The 20441-nt window shown below is 42.2% G+C and overlaps 1 protein-coding gene across 7 annotated transcripts in view; it reads right to left on the bottom strand.

The window, feature by feature from the left end:
- The window catches only part of LOC138642413 (uncharacterized), a 347309-nt gene that overhangs the window by 297172 nt on the left and 29696 nt on the right, over positions 1-20441 (bottom strand). For 5 of the 7 annotated variants that reach the window (XM_069730557.1, XM_069730558.1, XM_069730555.1 and 2 more), the window contains one exon: positions 7457-7516. The exons of the other annotated variants lie outside the window; for them this stretch is intronic. In XM_069730557.1, coding sequence (XP_069586658.1) covers positions 7457-7516 — 60 coding nt within the window. The remainder of the gene's footprint in view (positions 1-7456; positions 7517-20441) is intronic. 7 annotated transcript variants of the gene reach the window in all.

Genomic DNA, 20441 nt, shown 5'->3' with positions numbered 1-20441 from the left:
AGAATTTCCACAAAAATAATCAGATGGAAAAAAAAACATTTTACATTTTGTTTCTGTATTAGCTTTTGTATATATACCGTATCTTTAGCCCCCTTAGGGTACTTGAATTGGCAAACACTCATTCTATATTACTGCACTATAAAAAGGAAAAAAAAAACTCATCAGAAGCCCAGTCTGCATTTGGGCTTCACAGGAATACCAACATGGCAGCCATGTGGGTTTTCAGCAGGTCCTCTGCTGCCATTGTCACCCTGTAATCAGGCTATGACATGTGGGATGGAGATGGTCGCCTGAAATGGCATGTCCTCTGGATCAGGCTCAGCCCATTTTCTTCTTTGTGTCCAAAAAGCAACATCTGCACAACAACAGGGTGGTGAGCGAATTTATATATTTGTCTTTAGCCTACCACATTCCACACTTGTATATATCAAGATAAAAAAGCAATACTTTGGATATTTTAATTTTACATCCTAGTTTTTGTGCAACTGGTGTTAATTTCAGACCAACAGAATTCCATCTGGTTTTCGCTCTGGCTTGCTGTAAAATACAGAAATTGTACCCTACCTTCTATTAGCATAGATAGCCTAGCTTCCCTAAATTGTATTTTTTAGATGTATTCAGTAATGTTGATTTTCCAACAATAAGTCTACTTGTGTAATGCTGTTGTCATATTTGGCCAACAGGCAGAATTAGAGCAAAGATTATGACGCCAAATGGCAGAAGTGGATGAATTAAAGCACCAGTCCAGTGTTTTGTTGCTTTGTAAATAAATTAGTAATATCACTAATGTCTGTTCCCTGACCCTAGTAAAACACTTATCGGACGTAAGCTTTCAATGTAAGCCTATGAGAGTCTTGCTCTGGCTTGACTTGAGAAGTGATTTATGGCTTTCCCAGCAGACAAGTGGAGCGGCACAGAACAGAAGATGGTGGCTGGCAAGTATTTTACTATAAGCCGTGGACATGCATTAGTGATACCACTCCGGACATTAAATGAAAAAACATAAATGTGTGGGTGGTGCTTTAAAGGAGACAGAATTAGAGCAAAGGTTATAAGACCAAAAGCAGAAATGGATATAAAGAAATATAGCAAACTAACAGACAGAACTAGATTTGTATCTAGTTAGTAAAGAAGTATATAAAACAGTTCTAGTATAACTGTGCTGCAAAAACAATTCTGTTCACATATGGGTATTAATTTCTCTCACAGACAGGTTATGATGAATAATCATTTCAGAAGTGGTCAATGCCTTTAACCTCTTCATCCGCAGGCCTTTTTCCATTTTTGCGCTTGTTTTTTTGCCACCAAGCCCCCCCCCCCTCTTCCCAGAGCCATAACTTTTCTATTTTTTCATCAATATGGCCATGTGGAGGCTTGTTTTTTTGCAGAACGAGTTGCACTTTTGAACGTCATAATGGATTTTATTATACAGTGTACTGGAAAATGGGGAAAAAAATTCCAAATGCGGCGAAATTGCAAACAAAAAGTGCAATTCCACAAAAGATTTTTTTTTTTCTTTTTTTTTTTTTACCATGTTCACCAAATGCTAAAACTTACCTACCATTATGATTCTCCAGGTTATTACAAGCTTGTAGACACCAAAAATGTATAGGTACTTTATTATTTAAGTGATGAAAAAAAATTCAAAATGTGTTAAAAAAAAAAAAAATTAACAATTTTTAATAATTTTTTTTTCACTTTTTTCCTTGTTATGCCGCTTACTGTTCAGATTAATTATTTTTATATATTAATAAATCAGGCAATTGTGAACTCGGCAATACCAAATGTGTGTTTTTTTATTGTTTTATTTTGAATGGGTGGCAATTTAAACTTTTTTTTTAAATATTTTTAATACCGTATATACTCGAGTATAAGCCAAGATTTTCAGTCCAAATTTTTGGCCTGAAAGTGCCCCTCTCGGCTTATACTCGAGTCACGGTCGGCGGTGGGGTCGGCGGGTGCGAGGGAGAGAGCGTGTCGCATACTCACCTAGTCCCGGCGCTCCCCCTGCCTGTCCCACAGTCTTCGGTGCCGCAGCTCTTCTCCTGTTCAGCGGTCACATGGTACCGCTCATTAAAGTTATGAATATAGACTCCACTCCCATAGGGGTGGAGCCGCATATTCATTTCTCTAATGAGCGGTAACGGTGACTGCTGACAGAGGAAGAGGTTGCGGCACCCGGAGACCAGCTGTCCGGGGGAAGGAGCCAGGGACGCCGGGAGCAGGTAAGTATCTCATGGTTACCTGTCCGCGTTCCACACGCCGGGCGCCGCTCCGTCTTCGCGTCCTCTTGCAGTGACTATTCAGGTCAGAGGGCGCGATGACGTACAAGTGTGCGCGCCGCCCTCTGCTTGAACAGTCAGTGCGGAGAGACGCCGAGACGGGACGCTGAGGAGCTGCAAGCAAGAGGTGAGTAGGTCTTTTTTTTTTATTGCAGCAGCATTATATATTGCACAGATTTATATGGAGCGTCTATGGGGCCATACTGAACGGTGCAGAGCATTATATATGGGGCAGCTTTATGTGGAGCATCTATGGGGCCATAATGAACGGTATGGAGCATCTATTTTTATTTTTGAAATTCACCGGTAGCTGCTGCATTTTCCACCATAGACTTATACTTGAGTTAATAAGTTTTCCCAGTTTTTTGTGGCAAAATTAGGGGCGTCGGCTTATACTCTGGTCGGCTTATACTCGAGTATATACAGTAACTTTTTTTTACGCTGCACTGGCTTCCATAGTCTCCATGGGACACTAGAAGCCGAGATCATCCGATCACTTGTTCTATATAGAGCAGGGTTGCAGCCCTGCTCTGTGTAGCAGAAATGCTCACTTGTTATGAGCGCCGACTGCTGGGTGTCCTCATAGCTAACCAGCAATGACAACAACAGGAGTCTCCTGCAGACCCCGGGTTGTCATGCCAACCCATCAGCAACTCGCGGTCATGTGACACCAATGGGCAGGATTAGTGACGCGCTTATATATAGATAAATTCTGGCACTCCCGTTTAAGCAAAAAATAGATTATTTATTCACAGTGAAGTAATCCAAACGGTTTATATTCATTTGTAACGTTTCGGTCACTACATGGACCTTCTTCAGACTAAATATAATAAGATAAAAAAATCAAATAGAATGTACAGTTTACAATATATCACTGGTTTACAGTACATGGTCATAATACTAGAGCGTGTGTGTTGTCTGACATAGTAGCTAAACTTGATAACAAGTACCCCAATATGGATATTACACATTAAGAAAATGAAAACGAGGATTCACAATCATATTCAAAATAGAAAATGGATGTGCATAGCTTAGAAAAAACAAAGCATGGATAACCCATTGAACAAATAATAATGTTATCACAATGAATAATATGGTTTACAAAATATCACAACTAGGTCTAGAATTAAACAAACCGTAGGGGGGTAGGGAAAATGCAAGATCTACTATATAATTGTCTAAGGGTCACTTCCGTCTGTCTGACTGTCTGTCACGGAAATCCCAAGGTCGCGACCAATCAGCAACGGGCACAGTCCGGCCGCGAATTGGCCCCTCCCTCTTCCCTTGCAATCAATGCCCCCTCCATACCCCCCCCCCAGTCAGCGCCGAACATAGCGTTAACCGGACTGCCTTAAACCACGGCATAACGCGGTGTAAGGCAGTACGTAAACACTGACATTAACCCTCTGTGTGACCAGCTTTTTACTATTGATGCTGCCTATGCAGCATCAATAGTAAAAACATATAATGTTAAAAAAAATCTAAAAAAATCATTATATACTCACCTTCCGACGGCCCCCGGATCCAGCCCATGCCTTTCCTGCTCCTCACGTGCCGCTCCGGTCCCCAGAATGCATTGCGGCAATGACCGGAGATGACGTAGCAGTCTCGCGAGACCGCTACATCATCACGTGTTATTGCCACTTGGGACCGGAGCGGCGCGCCAGGAGCAGGAAAGGCCTGGGCTGGATCCGGGGGCCGTCGGAGGGTGAGTATATAATGATTTTGTATTTTAATTCTATTTTTTTTATTCAACAGGGATATGGTGACCACATTGCTATATACTGCGTGGGCTGTGTTATATACTACATCGGCAGTGCAATATAATACGTGGCTGTGCTATATACTACATGCGCTGTGCAATATACTACGTGGCTGTGCAATATACTACGTGGCTGTGCAATATACTACGTGGCTGTGCAATATACTACGTGGCTGTGCAATATACTACGTGGCTGTGCAATATACTACGTGGCTGTGCAATATACTACGTGGTTGTGCAATATACCGTATATACTCGAGTATAAGCCGACCCGAGTATAAGCCGACCCCCCTAATTTTGCCACAAAAAACTGGGAAAACTTATTGACTTGAGTATAAGCCTAGGGTGGAAATGCAGCATTTACCGGTGAATTTCAAAAATAAAAATAGATGCTCTGCACCGTTCATTATTGCCCCATAGATGCTCCATATAAAGCTGTGCCCCATATAATGCTCTGCACCGTTCATTCTTGCCCCATAGCTGTGCCATATAGTGCTCTGCACCGTTCATATTTCCCCATAGCTGTGCCATATAGTGCTCTGCACCGTTCATATTGCCCCATAGCTCTGCCATATAGTGCTCTGCACCGTTCATATTGCCCCATAGCTCTGCCATATACATAGTAACATAGTAACATAGTTAGTAAGGCCGAAAAAAGACATTTGTCCATCCAGTTCAGCCTATATTCCATCATAATAAATCCCCAGATCTACGTCCTTCTACAGAACCTAATTGTATGATACAATATTGTTCTGCTCCAGGAAGACATCCAGGCCTCTCTTGAACCCCTCGACTGAGTTCGCCATCACCACCTCCTCAGGCAAGCAATTCCAGATTCTCACTGCCCTAACAGTAAAGAATCCTCTTCTATGTTGGTGGAAAAACCTTCTCTCCTCCAGATGCAAAGAATGCCCCCTTGTGCCCGTCACCTTCCTTGGTATAAACAGATCCTCAGCGAGATATTTGTATTGTCCCCTTATATACTTATACATGGTTATTAGATCGCCCCTCAGTCGTCTTTTTTCTAGACTAAATAATCCTAATTTCGCTAATCTATCTGGGTATTGTAGTTCTCCCATCCCCTTTATTAATTTTGTTGCCCTCCTTTGTACTCTCTCTAGTTCCATTATATCCTTCCTGAGCACCGGTGCCCAAAACTGGACACAGTACTCCATGTGCGGTCTAACTAGGGATTTGTACAGAGGCAGTATAATGCTCTCATCATGTGTATCCAGACCTCTTTTAATGCACCCCATGATCCTGTTTGCCTTGGCAGCTGCTGCCTGGCACTGGCTGCTCCAGGTAAGTTTATCATTAACTAGGATCCCCAAGTCCTTCTCCCTGTCAGATTTACCCAGTGGTTTCCCGTTCAGTGTGTAATGGTGATATTGATTCCTTCTTCCCATGTGTATAACCTTACATTTATCATTGTTAAACCTCATCTGCCACCTTTCAGCCCAAGTTTCCAACTTATCCAGTGCTTATATAGTGCTCTGCACCGTTCATATTGCCCCATAGCTCTGCCATATAGTGCTCTGCACCGTTCATATTGCCCCATAGCTCTGCCATATAGTGCTCTGCACCGTTCATATTGCCCCATAGCTCTGCCATATAGTGCTCTGCACCGTTCATATTTCCCCATAGCTGTGCCCCATATAGTGCTCTGACCGTTCATATTGCCCCATAGCTCTGCCATATAGTGCTCTGCGCCGTTCATATTTCCCCATAGCTGTGCCCCATATAGTGCTCTGCACCGTTCATATTGCCCCATAGAGGCTCCACATATATCTGTGCCATTGCTGCTGCTGCAATAGAACAAAAAAGCCACACTCGCCTCTCTTGCTTGCAGCTCCCAGGGTCCGGTCCCGGGTCTCTCTGCTCTGACTGTTCAGGCAGAGGGTGCCGCGCACACTATATGCGTCATCGCGCCCTCTGACCTGCACAGTCAGAGCGCAGATAGACTCCGGGAAGATGGAGCGGTGCCCGGCGGCTGGAACGTGGACAGGTAACTATGCGATACTTACCTTGTCCCGGCATCCCGCTCCTTCCCCCGTACAGCTGGTCTTCGGTGCCGCAGCTTCTTCCTCTATCAGCGGTCACCGGCACCGCTGATTAGAGAAATGAATAGGCGGCTCCACACCTATGGGAGGTGGAGCCGCTTATTCATTTCTTTAATGAGCGGTCCCACGTGACCGCTGAACAGTGGAAGAACTGCAGCACCGAAGACCGTGGGACAGGCGGGGAGCGTCAGGATCGCTGGAACAGGTAAGTATGCCTCAGCGCCCTCTCCCCCTCACCCGCCGACCCTGCCACCCACCTTGACTCGAGTATAAGCCGAGAGGGGCACTTTCAGCCCAAAAATTTGGGCTGAAAATCTCGGCTTATACTCGAGTATATACGGTACTACGTGGCTGTGCAATATACTACGTCGCTGGGCAATATACTACGTTGCTGTGCAATATACTACGTGGCTACATTCGCTTTTCTACTTTCCATTGTATAATGGTTCAATAAACACTTTGAAATATAAAAAAAAAGTCCTTAGAAATATAAAAATGAAAAAAAAAAGTTTTAAATTCAAATTGACTTTCTTTTCCAATAAAAATAAACAATTAAAATAGCAAATATTATCAACATATGAAATTAATCAATCCATATGGTAAACACTGTAAAAAAAAAATGTAAACTGCAGAATTGCCTTTTTTTGGTCACTTCACATAAAATGATGCAATGAAAAGTAATCAAAATGTCGGAAGTATGCCAAATTGATAAAAAAAAGTTTGCCCATCACAAAAAAAAAAAATGCGAGCCCTCACTTAGTTTCAAGGCCATGTTCAGAGTTTCTTTTTATCATTTTAGATGCCTGGCTTTGCCATTAAATCGCACAGGATAATCATGTGTCCAGGTTATTTTTTCCGCACAATAAGGGAATACGTCCAGGGCGTCTTTTACATGACGGCACAGCCGATGAGAGTTCCCAGGAAAAACTTCTTCTAAAACAGTTAATAGAAGTTAAATAAGACATAATATGTGCACAAAAATGTTCACTTTGACATGGCTGTGCATTGTGTTCATTTTACAAGGCGCTTTTTCAGGCAATTCCAGGCAGAAAAGCAATTTAGATTTTGGTCACTTCATCACACTTAGATTTTTTTCTCATCTTCTAGTATATATTTTTGTTTGTACGTTAAAATTAGTGTTGCCATTCAAAACTACAGATTGTCCTGCAAAAAAAACAAGACCTCAAAAAATAAAAAAATAAAAGTTATGGCTTTTGGATAGAGAGGGAAAACAAAAGAACGAAAATTACAAATTTAATAATGACACTAGATCACATGATTCTGTTGGAAAGAATTAAAAAAGTTTTAAGTGCAAAAGTGTCATGTATAAAACACTAAAAGGAAATACTCACATTACAATGGAATTTAGGCTTCATTACAGTTTTATTTTTCATTTTAGTCTTCTGTACAGCCTGTAAATAGCATGAATAAATAAGATAGATTTTTATAAATATTAGCATTATTCAGAAGATAGGTACAAAGTATTCTGAAAATGTATTTTGTGACAGACCGAAGCCCTGCACCTTGCAAGCCCAATTGAGATCTCGGAAGCAGAGATCTCAGGCTGCCATTTTCCCCCAGAGTCCACCTCATTAGAAATTATGAAAAGTGCGGGCTCTGGGCTGTCACAAAATGTCAGAGCCCTGCATCGCCGAACACTTCGTTCTACCAGCATGGGGGCCGCAGCCATCGCCTGACTCTTGCCTCCACCAAAAGCTTCAATCAGCAAACACCCTGGAACCCCCCTCCATCGCAGCTACAATTCAGAATATAAAAGACACACCCCCATTAAATGAGTACATCCCCTTTGAAAATTAAGATTTTAATCGAACTCACTGAACACGAGAACAATTTCTAAATTGCAACCATTTTAATACATCCCAGTCCCATATCCAAAACAACAATATCTAGCATTTTACATGACCTCCAAAAATTTTAACAGCCTTAAGTCTTCTAGGAATGGAATGATAAACTTGGCAACATAGATGTTGCACTATCTTTTCCCATTATAAGAATGACCTCTTTTAGAGCTTGGATGCTGGATTGAGAAAGATGCTCAAAAAGTCTCTTCAGAACGCCTCATAAGTGATAGGTTGGGTTCTGATCAGTAGACATACTTGGCCACTGAATCACTTTCATCCTGTTCTTCAGATATGCAGCAGCGTGTTTTGGATCATTGTCATGTTGGAAAAGTGCATGTCTACCAAGGGCATGGAGTTATGGTACAGGATGTGGGCAGGATTATGCAGAGCTCAGCATTCAGAGAACTGATAGATCTAAAGCAGAAATTTATATTAACTCCTTTATAACTTACGCCATCCATGAACGGCACATGTCGGGTCTAACCTTTTGATGTCGGCTCCAGCACTGAGCCCACATCTTTTCTGGCACAGGTCAGTTGATTTCAACAGCTCATGTGCCCATAGCAGCCATGGGTGGAACTGTGATCCACTCACAGCTGTTTACCTTTTAAATACTGCTGTCAGTCACTGACAGCTGCATTTAACATGATTTCGGAAGAAGACCGTCACTAATCCAGTGACACAGGCGCCAATGAGTTGGCATGACAACCTGGGTTCTGCAGGAGACCCCTGAGGTTGTCATTGCTGGATAGCTATGAGCGCCGCCCAGCAGTCGGCGCTCATAGCAAGTGAGCATTTCTGCAACACAGAGCAGGGCTGCATGGAGACTATTGAAGCAATTATAAAGTAAAAAAAAAAAAAGTTATCATACTTACCGAGCCTCCCGTGGTCCGTCCGTCTTCTTTCCTGGGCGCCGCCATCTTCCAAAATGGCGGGCGCATGCGCAGTGCGCCCGCCGAATCGATTCGTTTCAAGTGCATTTTGATCACTGCGATAAAACCTATCGCAGTGATCAAAATAAAAAAAATACTGAATAACCCCCCCCCCTTGTCACCCCCATAGGTAGGGACAATAATAAAATAAAGATTTTTTTTTTTTCTTCCACTAAGGTTGGGGTAAGAACTAGGGTTAGGGTTAGGGTTTCGGTATGTGCACACGTATTCTGGTCCTCTGCGGATTTTTCCGCTGCGGATTTGATAAATCCGCAGTGCTAACCCGCTGTGGATTTATGGCAGATTTACCGTGGTTTTTCTGCGCATTTCACTGCAGTTTTACAACTGCGATTTTCTATTGGAGCAGTTGTAAAACCGCTGTGAAATCCGCAGAAAGAAGCGACATGCTGCGGAATGTAAACCGCTGCGTTTCCGTGCAGTTTTTCTGCAGCATGTGTACAGCGATTTTTGTTTTCCATAGGTTTACATTGAACTGTAAACTCATGGGAAACTGCTGCGGATCCGCAGCGTTTTCCGCAGCGTGTGCACATACCTTTAGAATTAGGCCATGTGCACACGGTGCGGATTTGGCTGCGGATCCGCAGCGGATTGGCCGCTGCAGATTCGCAGCAGTGTTCCATCAGGTTTACAGTACCATGTAAACCTATTGAAAACCAAATTCGCTGTGCCCATGGTGCGGAAAATACCACGCGGAAACGCTGCGTTGTATTTTCCGCAGCATGTCAATTCTTTGTGCGGATTCCGCGGCGTTTTACACCTGTTCCTCAATAGGAATCCGCAGGTGAAATCCGCACAAAAAACACTGGAAATCTACGGTAAATCCACAGGTAAAAGCAGTGCCTTTTACCCGCGGATTTTTAAAAAATGATGCTGAAAAATCTCACGAATCCGCAACGTGGGCACATAGCCTTAGGGTTAGGGTTGTGGTTAGGGTTAGGGGTGTGTTGCGGTTAGGGTTGTGATTAGGGTTATGGCTACAGTTGGGATTAGGGTTAGGGGTGTGTTGGGGTTAGGGTTGTGATTACGGTTAAGGCTACAGTTGGGATTAGGGTTAGGGGTGTGTTGGGGTTAGTGTTGGAGGTAGAATTGAGGGGTTTCCACTGTTTAGACACATCAGGGGTCTCCAAACGCAACATGGCGCCACCATTGATTCCAGCCAATCTTGTATTCAAAAAGTCAAATGGTGCTCCCTCACTTCCGAGCCCCGACGTGTGCCCAAACAGTGGTTTACCCCCACATATGGGGTACCAGCATACTCAGGACAAACTGCGCAACAATTACTGGGGGCCAGTTTCTCCTGTTACCCTTGTGAAAATAAAAAAATGCTTGCTAAAACACGGCTCTGCGTTGTAAACGTCTGTGAAGCACTTGGGGGTTCAAAGTGCTCACTACATATCTAGATAAGTTCCTTGGGGGGTCTAGTTTCTAAAATGGGGTCACTTGTGGGGGGTTTCTGTTTAGGCACACCAGGGGCTCTGCAAACGCAACGTGACACCCGCAGACCATTCCATCAAAGTCTGCATTTCAAAAGTCACTACTTCCCTTCTGAGCCCCGACGTGTGCCCAAACAGTGGTTTACCCCCACACATGGGGTATCACCGTACTCAGGAAAAACTGGACAACAACTTTTGGGGTCAAATTTCTCCTGTTACCCTTGGGAAAATAAAAAATTGCAGGCTAAAAGATCATTTTTGAGAAAATAATTTTTTTTTTTTTTTTCATGGCTCTGCGTTATAAACTTCTGTGAAGCACTTGGGGGTTCAAAGTCCTCACCACACATCTAGATTAGTTCTTTTGGGGGTCTAGTTTCTAAAATGGGGTCATTTGTGGGGGATCTCCAATGTTTAGGCACACAAGGGCTCTCCAAACGTGACATGGTGTTTGCTAATGATTGGAGCTAATTTTCCATTTAAAAAGCCAAATGGCATGCCTTCCCTTCCGAGCCCTGCCGTGCGCCCAAACAGTGGTTTACCCCCACATATGGGGTATCAGCGTACTCAGGACAAACTGGACAACAACATTTGGGGTCCAATTTCTCCTAATACCCTTGGCAAAATAGGAAATTCCAGGCTAAAAAATCATTTTTGAGGAAAGAAAAGTTATTTTTTATTTTCATGGCTCTGCGTTATAAACTTCTGTGAAGCACCTGGGGGTTTAAAGTGCTCAATATGCATCTAGATAAGTTCCTTGGGGGGGTCTAGTTTCCAAAATGGGGTCACTTGTGGGGGAGCTCCAATGTTTAGGCACACAGGGGCTCTCCAAACGCGACATGGTATCCGCTAACAATTGGAGCTAATTTTCCATTCAAAAAGTCAAATGGTGCGCCTTCCCTTCCGAGCCCTGCCGTGTGCCCAAACAGTGGTTTACCCCCACATATGAGGTATCGGCGTACTCGGGAGAAATTGCCCAACAAATTTTAGGATCCATTTTATCCTATTGCCCATGTGAAAATGAAAAAATTGAGGCGAAAAGAAATTTTTTGTGAACAAAAAGTACTTTTTCATTTTTACAGATCAATTTGTGAAGCACCTGAGGGTTTAAAGTGCTCACTAGGCATCTAGATAAGTTCCTTGGGGGGTCTAGTTTCCAAAATGGGGTCACTTGTGGGGGAGCTCCAATGTTTAGGCACACAGGGGCTCTCCAAACGCGACATGGTGTCCGCTAACGATGGAGATAATTTTCCATTCAAAAAGTCAAATGGCGCTCCTTCCCTTCCAAGCCCTGCGCCCAAAAAGTGGTTTACCCCTACATATGAGGTATCAGCGTACTCAGGACAAATTGGACAACAACTTTCGTGGTTCAGTTTCTCCTTTTACCATTGTGAAATCAAAAAAATTGTTGCTAAAAGATAATTTTTGTGACTAAAAAAAATGTTCATTTTTTCCTTCCATGTTGCTTCTGCTGCTGTGAAGCACCTGAAGGGTTAATAAAACTTCTTGAATGTGGTTTTGTGCACCTTGAGGGGTGCAGTTTTTAGAATGGTGTCACTTTTGGGTATTTTCAGCCATATAGACCCCTCAAACTGACTTCAAATGTGAGGTGGTTCCTAAAAAAATGGTTTTGTAAATTTAGTTGTAAAAATGAGAAATCGCTGGTCAAATTTTAACCCTTATAACTTCCTAGCAAAAAACAAATTTGTTTCCAAAATTGTGCTGATGTAAAGTATACATGTGGGAAATGTTATTTATTAACTATTTTGTGTCACATAACTCTCTGGTTTAACAGAATAAAAATTCAAATTGTGAAAATTGCAAAATTTTCAAAATTTTCGCCAAATTTCCGTTTTTATCACAAATAAACGCATTATTTATTGACCTAAATTTACCACTAACATGAAGCCCAATATGTCACGAAAAAACAAACTCAGAACCGCTAGGATCCGTTGAAGCGTTCCTGAGTTATTACCTCATAAAGGGACACTGGTCAGAATTGCAAAAAACGGCCAGGTCATTAAGGTCAAAATAGGCTGGGTCATGAAGGGGTTAATAAAATAACATTTCCCACATGTCTACTTTACAATTTTGGAAACAATTATTTTTGTTAGGAAGCTGTAAGATTTAAAATTTGAACCAGCAATTTCTCATTTTTCAACAAAATTTACAAAACCTTTTTTTTTTTTTTTTTTTTTTTTTAAGAACCACATCACAATTGAAATTACTTTAAGGGGTCAATATGACAGAAAATACCCAAAAGTTACACCATTCTAAGAACTGCACCCCTCAAGGTGCTAAATACCACATTCAAGAAGTGTAATAACCTTTCAAGTGCTACATGAGAACTAAAACATTGTGGAAGGAAAAAAAATGAACATTTAACTTTTCTCACAAAAAATTTACTTTACACCCAAACTTTTCTATTTTCACAAGGGTATCAGGAGATAATGGACCACATGCTTTGTTGTGCAATTTCTCTTGAGTACACCAATACACCATAAGTGGGGGAAATCCACTGTTTGGACGCATGGCAGGGCTCAGAAGGGAGGGAGCACCATTTGACTTTTTGAATGCAAAACTGGCTGGCACCTTTGGAGACCCCCTGAAGTGCATTATCCGTGGAAACCCCTGAATTCTAATTCCAGCCCCAACTCTAAACCCGAGTTCTGAACCCCAATCCATTAACCAATCAAAAAACTACTTGAAAATAGAGAAAATCATCTAAAAATTCAAAATATTTTATTTGACACCACTAGAACAATACACAAAAAATAAATTTAAATACAAGAGGAGCAGTTTTTGACACTCATAATACCAAATATATATAACCCCTTAGTGACCGAGCCAAATTTTTGAAATCTGACCAGTGTCATTTTATGTGGTAATAACTCTGCAACGCTTCAACAAATCCCAGTGATTTTGAGATTGTTTTTTCGTGACGCATTATACTTTATGATAATGGTAAATTTAGTTCAACATTTTTTGTGTTTATTTATAAAAAATATAAAAAATTTGAGAAAAATGTTAAAAAATTAGCAATTTTCTAAATTTGAATGATTATCCCTTTAATCCAGATAGTCATACAACAGCAAACCATTAATAAATAACATTTCCCACATGTCTGCTTTACATCAGCACCATTTGTAACATGTTATTTTATTTTGTTAGCATTTTAGGAGGTTTAAAAATGTAGCAGCAATTTTTCATTTTTTCAAAGAAATTTACCACATTTATTTTTTTTAGGGACTTATCCATGTTTGAAGTGACTTTAGGGGTCTCATATATTGGGAAACCCCCAAACGTGATACCATTTTAAAAACAGCACCCCCTGACATATTGAAAACTGCTGTCAGGTAGTTTATGAACCCTTCAGGTGCTTTACAGGAATTAATGCAAAGTGACATGACAGAAATGAAAATGTGTATTTTTACCACCTAAATGTTGCTAACTTCTAAACAGATTACTATAGCCGTCAGACTCTAAGGCCGCTATTTGGTCATGAATTGCCATCGCAAACATCAGGACAACAAAATCATGATCTGAGGGCACCAATTGGGATAAAGAAGAAGCCCCCACACTCTGTTAACCATTTACAATGATGTAGTCACTATTGACAGCAGCATCTAAGGGGTTAAACAGATTTGGATGGTGCAAACACTGATCGTGGATGATACAGCAAGTTGTCAGCTATAGTGTACAACCAACAGATGCTGGATTGTCATCTGTATGGGGAGGCTATTCTCTTATATCTCAGGTCAGTTAAAAGACGTATTGGCGGTTATTAAGGGGATAAATTCGTAAAGAAATGTTTTTTCCGTAATAATAATAATAATAATCTTTATTTTTATATAGCGCTAACATATTCCGCAGCGCTTTACAGGTTGCACACATTATCGTCGCTGTCCCCGTTGGGGCTCACAATCTAAATTCCCTATCAGTATGTCTTTGGAATGTGGGAGGAAACCTGAGTACCCGGAGGAAACCCACGCAAACACGGAGAGAACATACAAACTCTTTGCAGATGTTGTCCTTAGTGGGGCTTGAACCCAGGACTCCAGCGCTGCAAGGCTGCTGTGCTATCCACTGAGCCACCGTGCTGCCCTCCGTAATGTTTGAGTACTGGTAGTAAGAGAAGACAATTATTTATAGCTACATTATGTATAGATACATGAAACTGAAATAGCTGTTGCAAAAAAGGCATTAAGCTACTTACTGGTAGCGGCATTTCTCGGAGGCCCATGACAGCACGACGAGAGAGGGGATCCGCCCATTAGGAACAGGAAACCTACAGATACAAAAGGGCGGTACCTCTCCCTTGCCTCAGTTGTATTTCAGAGCCTTGAGAGGACTACCGCGGTTAGTGGCACAAAAAATATACACTATATACAGATTATATACAGATTATATACAAATTTTCAGCCATATATTTGGAACTGGGTATCATATGTGAGATATATACATCTATAGGAAGTGCAACCCCCACGTGAATAGGGAGGGAACTAAGGGTGCTGTCATGGGCCCCCGAGAAATGCCGCTACCAGTAAGTAGCTTAATGCTTTACTCGGACTCCCATGACAGCACGACGAGAGAATTACAGAGATGTAAGGTACCTTAGGGAGGGACTATGGCTTGTAGCACCCTTAACCCGAATGTGAGATCAGAGGAAGCCCCCAAATCCAACCTATAGTGTTTAAAGAAGGTGGACGGGGATGACCATGTGGCCGCCTTGCATATCTGGTCGATTGATACTCCAGATTTTTCCGCCCAGGATGTAGCCATGGCCCTGGTGGAATGCGCCCTCAGATTCTGCGGAGCCGGACCCCCACCTGCAGTGTAAGCCAAAGAGATAGCCTCCCTAATCCACTTTGCTAGCGTGTATTTTGATACCCTGAGTCCCTTTCTAGGATTTTGGAAAGATAAAAATAATGCATCATCTTTCTTCCATGTGTCAGTAACAGAGATGTATTCTAGCAGGCATCTCCTAACGTCTAATGTATGGAGTAGTTCTTCCTTAGGGTTAGCAGGATTAGGGAGGAAGGATGGTAAAATTATCTCTTGTGACCTGTGAAACCGTGATGATACTTTTGGTAAATAGGCTGGGTCCGGTCTGAGGATTACTCTGTCTGGTAGAAACTCTGTATAAGGGGAAACCCTGGAGAGAGCTTGTATGTCTCCTACTCTACGGGCAGATGTAATTGCTACCAGAAATGCTGTCTTAAGGGATAAGGCCTTAATTGAAGCTGATTGTAAAGGTTCAAACGGCTCTTTAGTCAATGCTGATAGGACTAAGTTGAGATCCCAAGGCATAGATCTATCTTTATGTATGGGTCTAGACCTACTAGATGCCTTAATGAACCTTGAGATCCAGTAATTATTGGCGATGTTACAGGAGAATAGAGCCCCTAGGGCCGAGACCTGTACTTTTAGAGTACTAGTGGATATCTTCTGTAGGCACCCGTCCCCTCAGGAACAGGAAACCAACTGAAGCAAGGGAGAGGTACCACCCTTTTGTATCTGTAGGTTTCCTGTTCCTAATGGGCGGATCCCCTCTCTCGTCGTGCTGTCATGGGAGTCCGAGTAAAAACAATTTTTATAAAACATTAAGCTTAAGATTAATAGGGGTGCCCAAACTTTTTCATATAACTGTATATACTTTTTGCACCATGCATGATGCACGTTCTACTTCTTGTTTAAAGCTACCGTACTTTGTGTGGAGAATATGTGCAACATATGAAAGGTCATTTATATTTACTTTTTTCTGGCATATATATTGGTGTGTACTTTCCTCACTAGTGTCCCATTGTGGATATATACCAATGTGGTATTGCAGCTATAAATAATTGTCTTCTCTTACTACCAGTACTCAAACATTACAGAAAAAACATTTCTTTACGAATTTATATATATTTGGTGATATTATGAGTGTCAAAAACTGCTCCTCTTAATTTTAAATTTATTTTTTGTGTATTGTTCTAGTGGTGTCAAATGAAATATTTAGAATTTTTAGATGATTTTCTCTATTTATTTTCAAGTAGTTTTTTGATTGGTTAATAGGTTGTGTATCTGCTTGAAGCTTATTTACTATTATTTTGGGAAATTTTCCTTGTCGGATTAAACTGAACCCCAATCCAACCATAACGATGACATCGATCGCACCAATCAAAGTGCACAGACGCCATCTGATCCCACAGTAATCTAACCACAACCCCAACCCAACCCTAACACAATCCTAACCCTACACTAATGATGATGTCGATCACACCAATCAGAGAGCACAGACACCATCTGACCCCACAGTAACCGCACCGTACTTCCTCATTCTAGCTGCGGACTTCTACAGGATGGTCACTGTGTTGTTCTATGCGCGGTGCTGGGCCTTGCGGTGCCACTGACTTTTTAAAGCCTGTGCCATGACTGAAAAAGAAAGACTTATTGATCCTTCCTAATCCATCTCAATCCCATTTCAAAAACCTGACCTGCACATCCAAACATAGACTGAGTGTGAACAGGTGCTGAACCCAGAGTCGCCAACTCGTAAATAGTTATAGCCTTCTGATCGTGCACTCCCCGTCTCCTAGCTTCAGGTGTTTTAATTATAGTAGGTCCAATACCCCTCCACAGAGAGAGAGAATTTGAGTCCAAGAAGAGGTTTCACATGTACCCATTCAGATGGAGACGTTTATTCTCAGTGAGGTAGGTCAAGCGTAGGACCTCGTATAAGAGAGATGCCGTAAAGTGGCTACGAGGTACACATAAAATTGGCCATTTTTGTGCGCTAAAAGCTCTCATTTTTCATATTTCTAGTGCAGTAATGCAGTTCAAATTTCGTGTTTTCAAGTTTGCATGTTTTGGCGCTGCAGTGTGCTGCCCTATTTATTTAACTATATACGAGTTGGCGACTCTGGGTTCAGCACCTGTTCACACTCAGTCTATGTTTGGATGTGCAGGTCAGGTTTTTGAAATGTATTCTCTAGCCTTCTGATCGTGCACTCCCCGCCTCCTAGCTTCAGGTGTTTTAATTATAGTAGGTCCAATACCCCTCCACAGAGAGAGAGAATTTGAGTCCAAGAAGAGGTTTCACATGTACCCATTCAGATGGAGACGTTTATTCTCAGTGAGGTAGGTCAAGCGTAGGACCTCGTATAAGAGAGATGCCGTAAAGTGGCTACGAGGTACACATAAAATTGGCCATTTTTGTGCGCTAAAAGCTCTCATTTTTCATATTTCTAGTGCAGTAATGCAGTTCAAATTTCATGTTTTCAAGTTTGCATGTTTTGGCGCTGCAGTGTGCTGCCCTATTTATTTAACCATCTCAATCCCACTTTCCCTCACTTTTCCCCTCCCCCTTCTACTGCCGAGCACTGATCAGTAGTTGATCGGTCAATTTGACAGTTTTTTTCTTTTCCTTGCGTCCTGCAGCCGCCGAGCATTGATCAATGAAGCAAATCATTGATCAATATTCTGTGCTCGCTGTTTTCCCACAACCTTTTCTTGCAGTGTCTATTTTTTAATTGTGAAAAAATGTGTTTTTTTACAGACTTGTTTTTATTTTTTAAGGCTCAACTTGGTTTTTACTGACACCTGTTTAGTAAGTTTGGTTACTATTTTACCAATTTTTTCTTTTTATATTCTTTTCAAATTTTTCTCTGAGTTTAAAAAAAAAATAAAAAATTATAAAATAAGATTATACCAAACACACACACACACCTGAATAAAATTTGGGACACACTCAGACACAGAAACCACATAAGTGAAAAAAAAGAGGACTAAAAATCCTCCAAAGATTCAAGAATTAATACAGCAGAAAAGGGGCAGCAGTGCTTACCTGCCCAGGTCTCTGAACAAATGCACCGGCATGAACGTCACCATATGGAGCCAACAGACAGGCTCTCCATGCCTGTGCCGTGACTGTCACAGCCGCGACACATGCAGCTGCGGAGCCAAACAGCTGATCAGCTGGAGCGATCCAGGAAGCTAGGTTCGCTCTGCAGCTTATTTGGTAAGCGCTATAGCTTGCCGAATAAGCCCTGACCCAATCAAATTCACTCATCTCTAGTGGTGACCACAGACCATTTTTATGTTCTCATCCTTATGTTGTGGTCACTTTTGCATTTTGTCATTGCTCTCACCCCTAGAGGTACAGTAGCATGAGACGTTATCTACAGTACAACCCACAGAAGTTGCACAGGTAGTGCAGCTCATCCAGGATGGCACATCAATGCGAGCTGTTTCAAGAAGGGTAGCTGTGCCCGTCAGCAGTGTCCAGGGCATGAAGCAGGATACAGATAAGTACACCAGAAGATGAGGAGGGGCTTGTAGGAGGGCAACAACCCTGCATCAGGACAGCTACCAACATCCTCCAGCATGACTGGTTTGGCAGTGGATCAGTAATTGTGTGGGGAGGCATTTTTATGGAGGGGACCACACAGCCCTACATGTGCTAGCCAGAGGTAATTTGACTGCCATTAGGTACCGGGATGAGATCCACGGACTCATTGTGTGACCATATGTAGGTGCACTGGACATTGGGTTTCTTCTGATGCATGACAATGCTAGGTCTAGTTTATCCAAAGTGTGTCAGAAGTTACTGCATGATGAAGGCACTGGAGCTACAGACTGCACTGCCCGTTCCCCAGGCCTCAATCCAATCTGGCACATCATGTCATTCTATCCACCAATGCCACGTTTCACCACAGACTCCCCCAGAAGATGACTGATGCTTTAATACAGGTCTGGGAGAAGATCCCTCAGGAGACCACTCGCTACCTCATCAGTAGCATGCCCAGGTATTGTAAGGAGGTTCTATAAGCACGTGGAGGCCAAACACACTACTGAGCATCATTTCCTTGTCTTGAGGCACTTCAAGTGAAGTTGAATCAACCTGACTTTACTGCTGTCTAATTGTTAATTCTGCCTCCTAAAAATCAGAATAAGAATCTGTTCACATTTCTCCTGTGCACTCTGTTGAGCGTTTACATTGGGGATTCCATGTACATCCAGAAAAATGCGAATCAGACAAAACCTCTGAAGGAACCACTCGCTTATGAGGAAGAGACAGTCACTTTGGACTAAGTTTGAGCTCTTTTCCGGCGACAATCGGGTAATTTTCGCCATTTTTGTGCCATTTTTGCATCATAGGAGATCCGCAAATGTCGCCTATAAACTATTTTAGCAAAATCTGTGCTCCAGAAACCAAACAGTGCTCCTTTCTCAGCCCTGACATGTGGTCAAAAAGTAGTTTCTGACAACATATAGGGCATCAACATGTTCGGGATAAACTGAGCAATAAGTTGTGGAGATCCAATTTAACCTTTTAAAACCTTATGTAGCTGAAAAATTTGCAGCTAATAAAAAAAATACTTTTTTCCACTAAAATGTTATATTTTAAAATCCAAATGTTATAAAATTAAAACAAAAAAAACACTTGAGGGGGTTCTGCAGTTCTGGCACATCCAGGGCTCTACTATTGGTAACCAGTCTACTGAAACAAAATCTGCGTTCTTAAAGGGAATCGGTCACCTCAAAAATGACCTATAAACTAAAGGTACCTTCACACATAATATCGTTAAGGATATCGTTGCAACGTCACGCTTTTTTGTGACGTAGCAACGATCCCGCTAACGATATTTTTATGTGTGACAGCGACCAACGATCAGGCCCCTGCTGGGAGATTGTTGGTCGTGGGGAATGGTCAGGACCTTTTTTGGTCGCTGATCACCTCGCTGTTATCGCTAGATCGGCGTGTGTGACGCTGATCTAGCGATGTGTTCACCTATAACCAGGGTAAACATCGGGTTACTAAGCGCAGGGCCGCGCTTAGTAACCCAATATTTACCCTGGTTACCATTGTAAAAAAAAAACAAAAAAAAACACAGTACATACTTACATTCCGATGTCTGTCACGTCCCCCGGCATCAGCTTCCCTGCACTGTGTCAGCGCCGGCTGGCCCTAAAGCAGAGCACAGCGGTGACGAAGTCTTTCCCCTGATCGTTGGTCGCTGGAGAGAGCTGTCTGTGTGACGGCTCCCCAGCGACCACACAACGACTTACCAACGATCACGACCATGTCGTATCGCTGGTCGTGATCGT

Source organism: Ranitomeya imitator, chromosome 6 (assembly GCF_032444005.1).
Source record: "Ranitomeya imitator isolate aRanImi1 chromosome 6, aRanImi1.pri, whole genome shotgun sequence".
NCBI classification, from domain to species: Eukaryota; Metazoa; Chordata; class Amphibia; order Anura; family Dendrobatidae; genus Ranitomeya; species Ranitomeya imitator.
The sequence above is the reverse complement of the archived record's forward strand: the minus strand, read 5'-3'. Positions and strand labels throughout refer to the sequence as shown.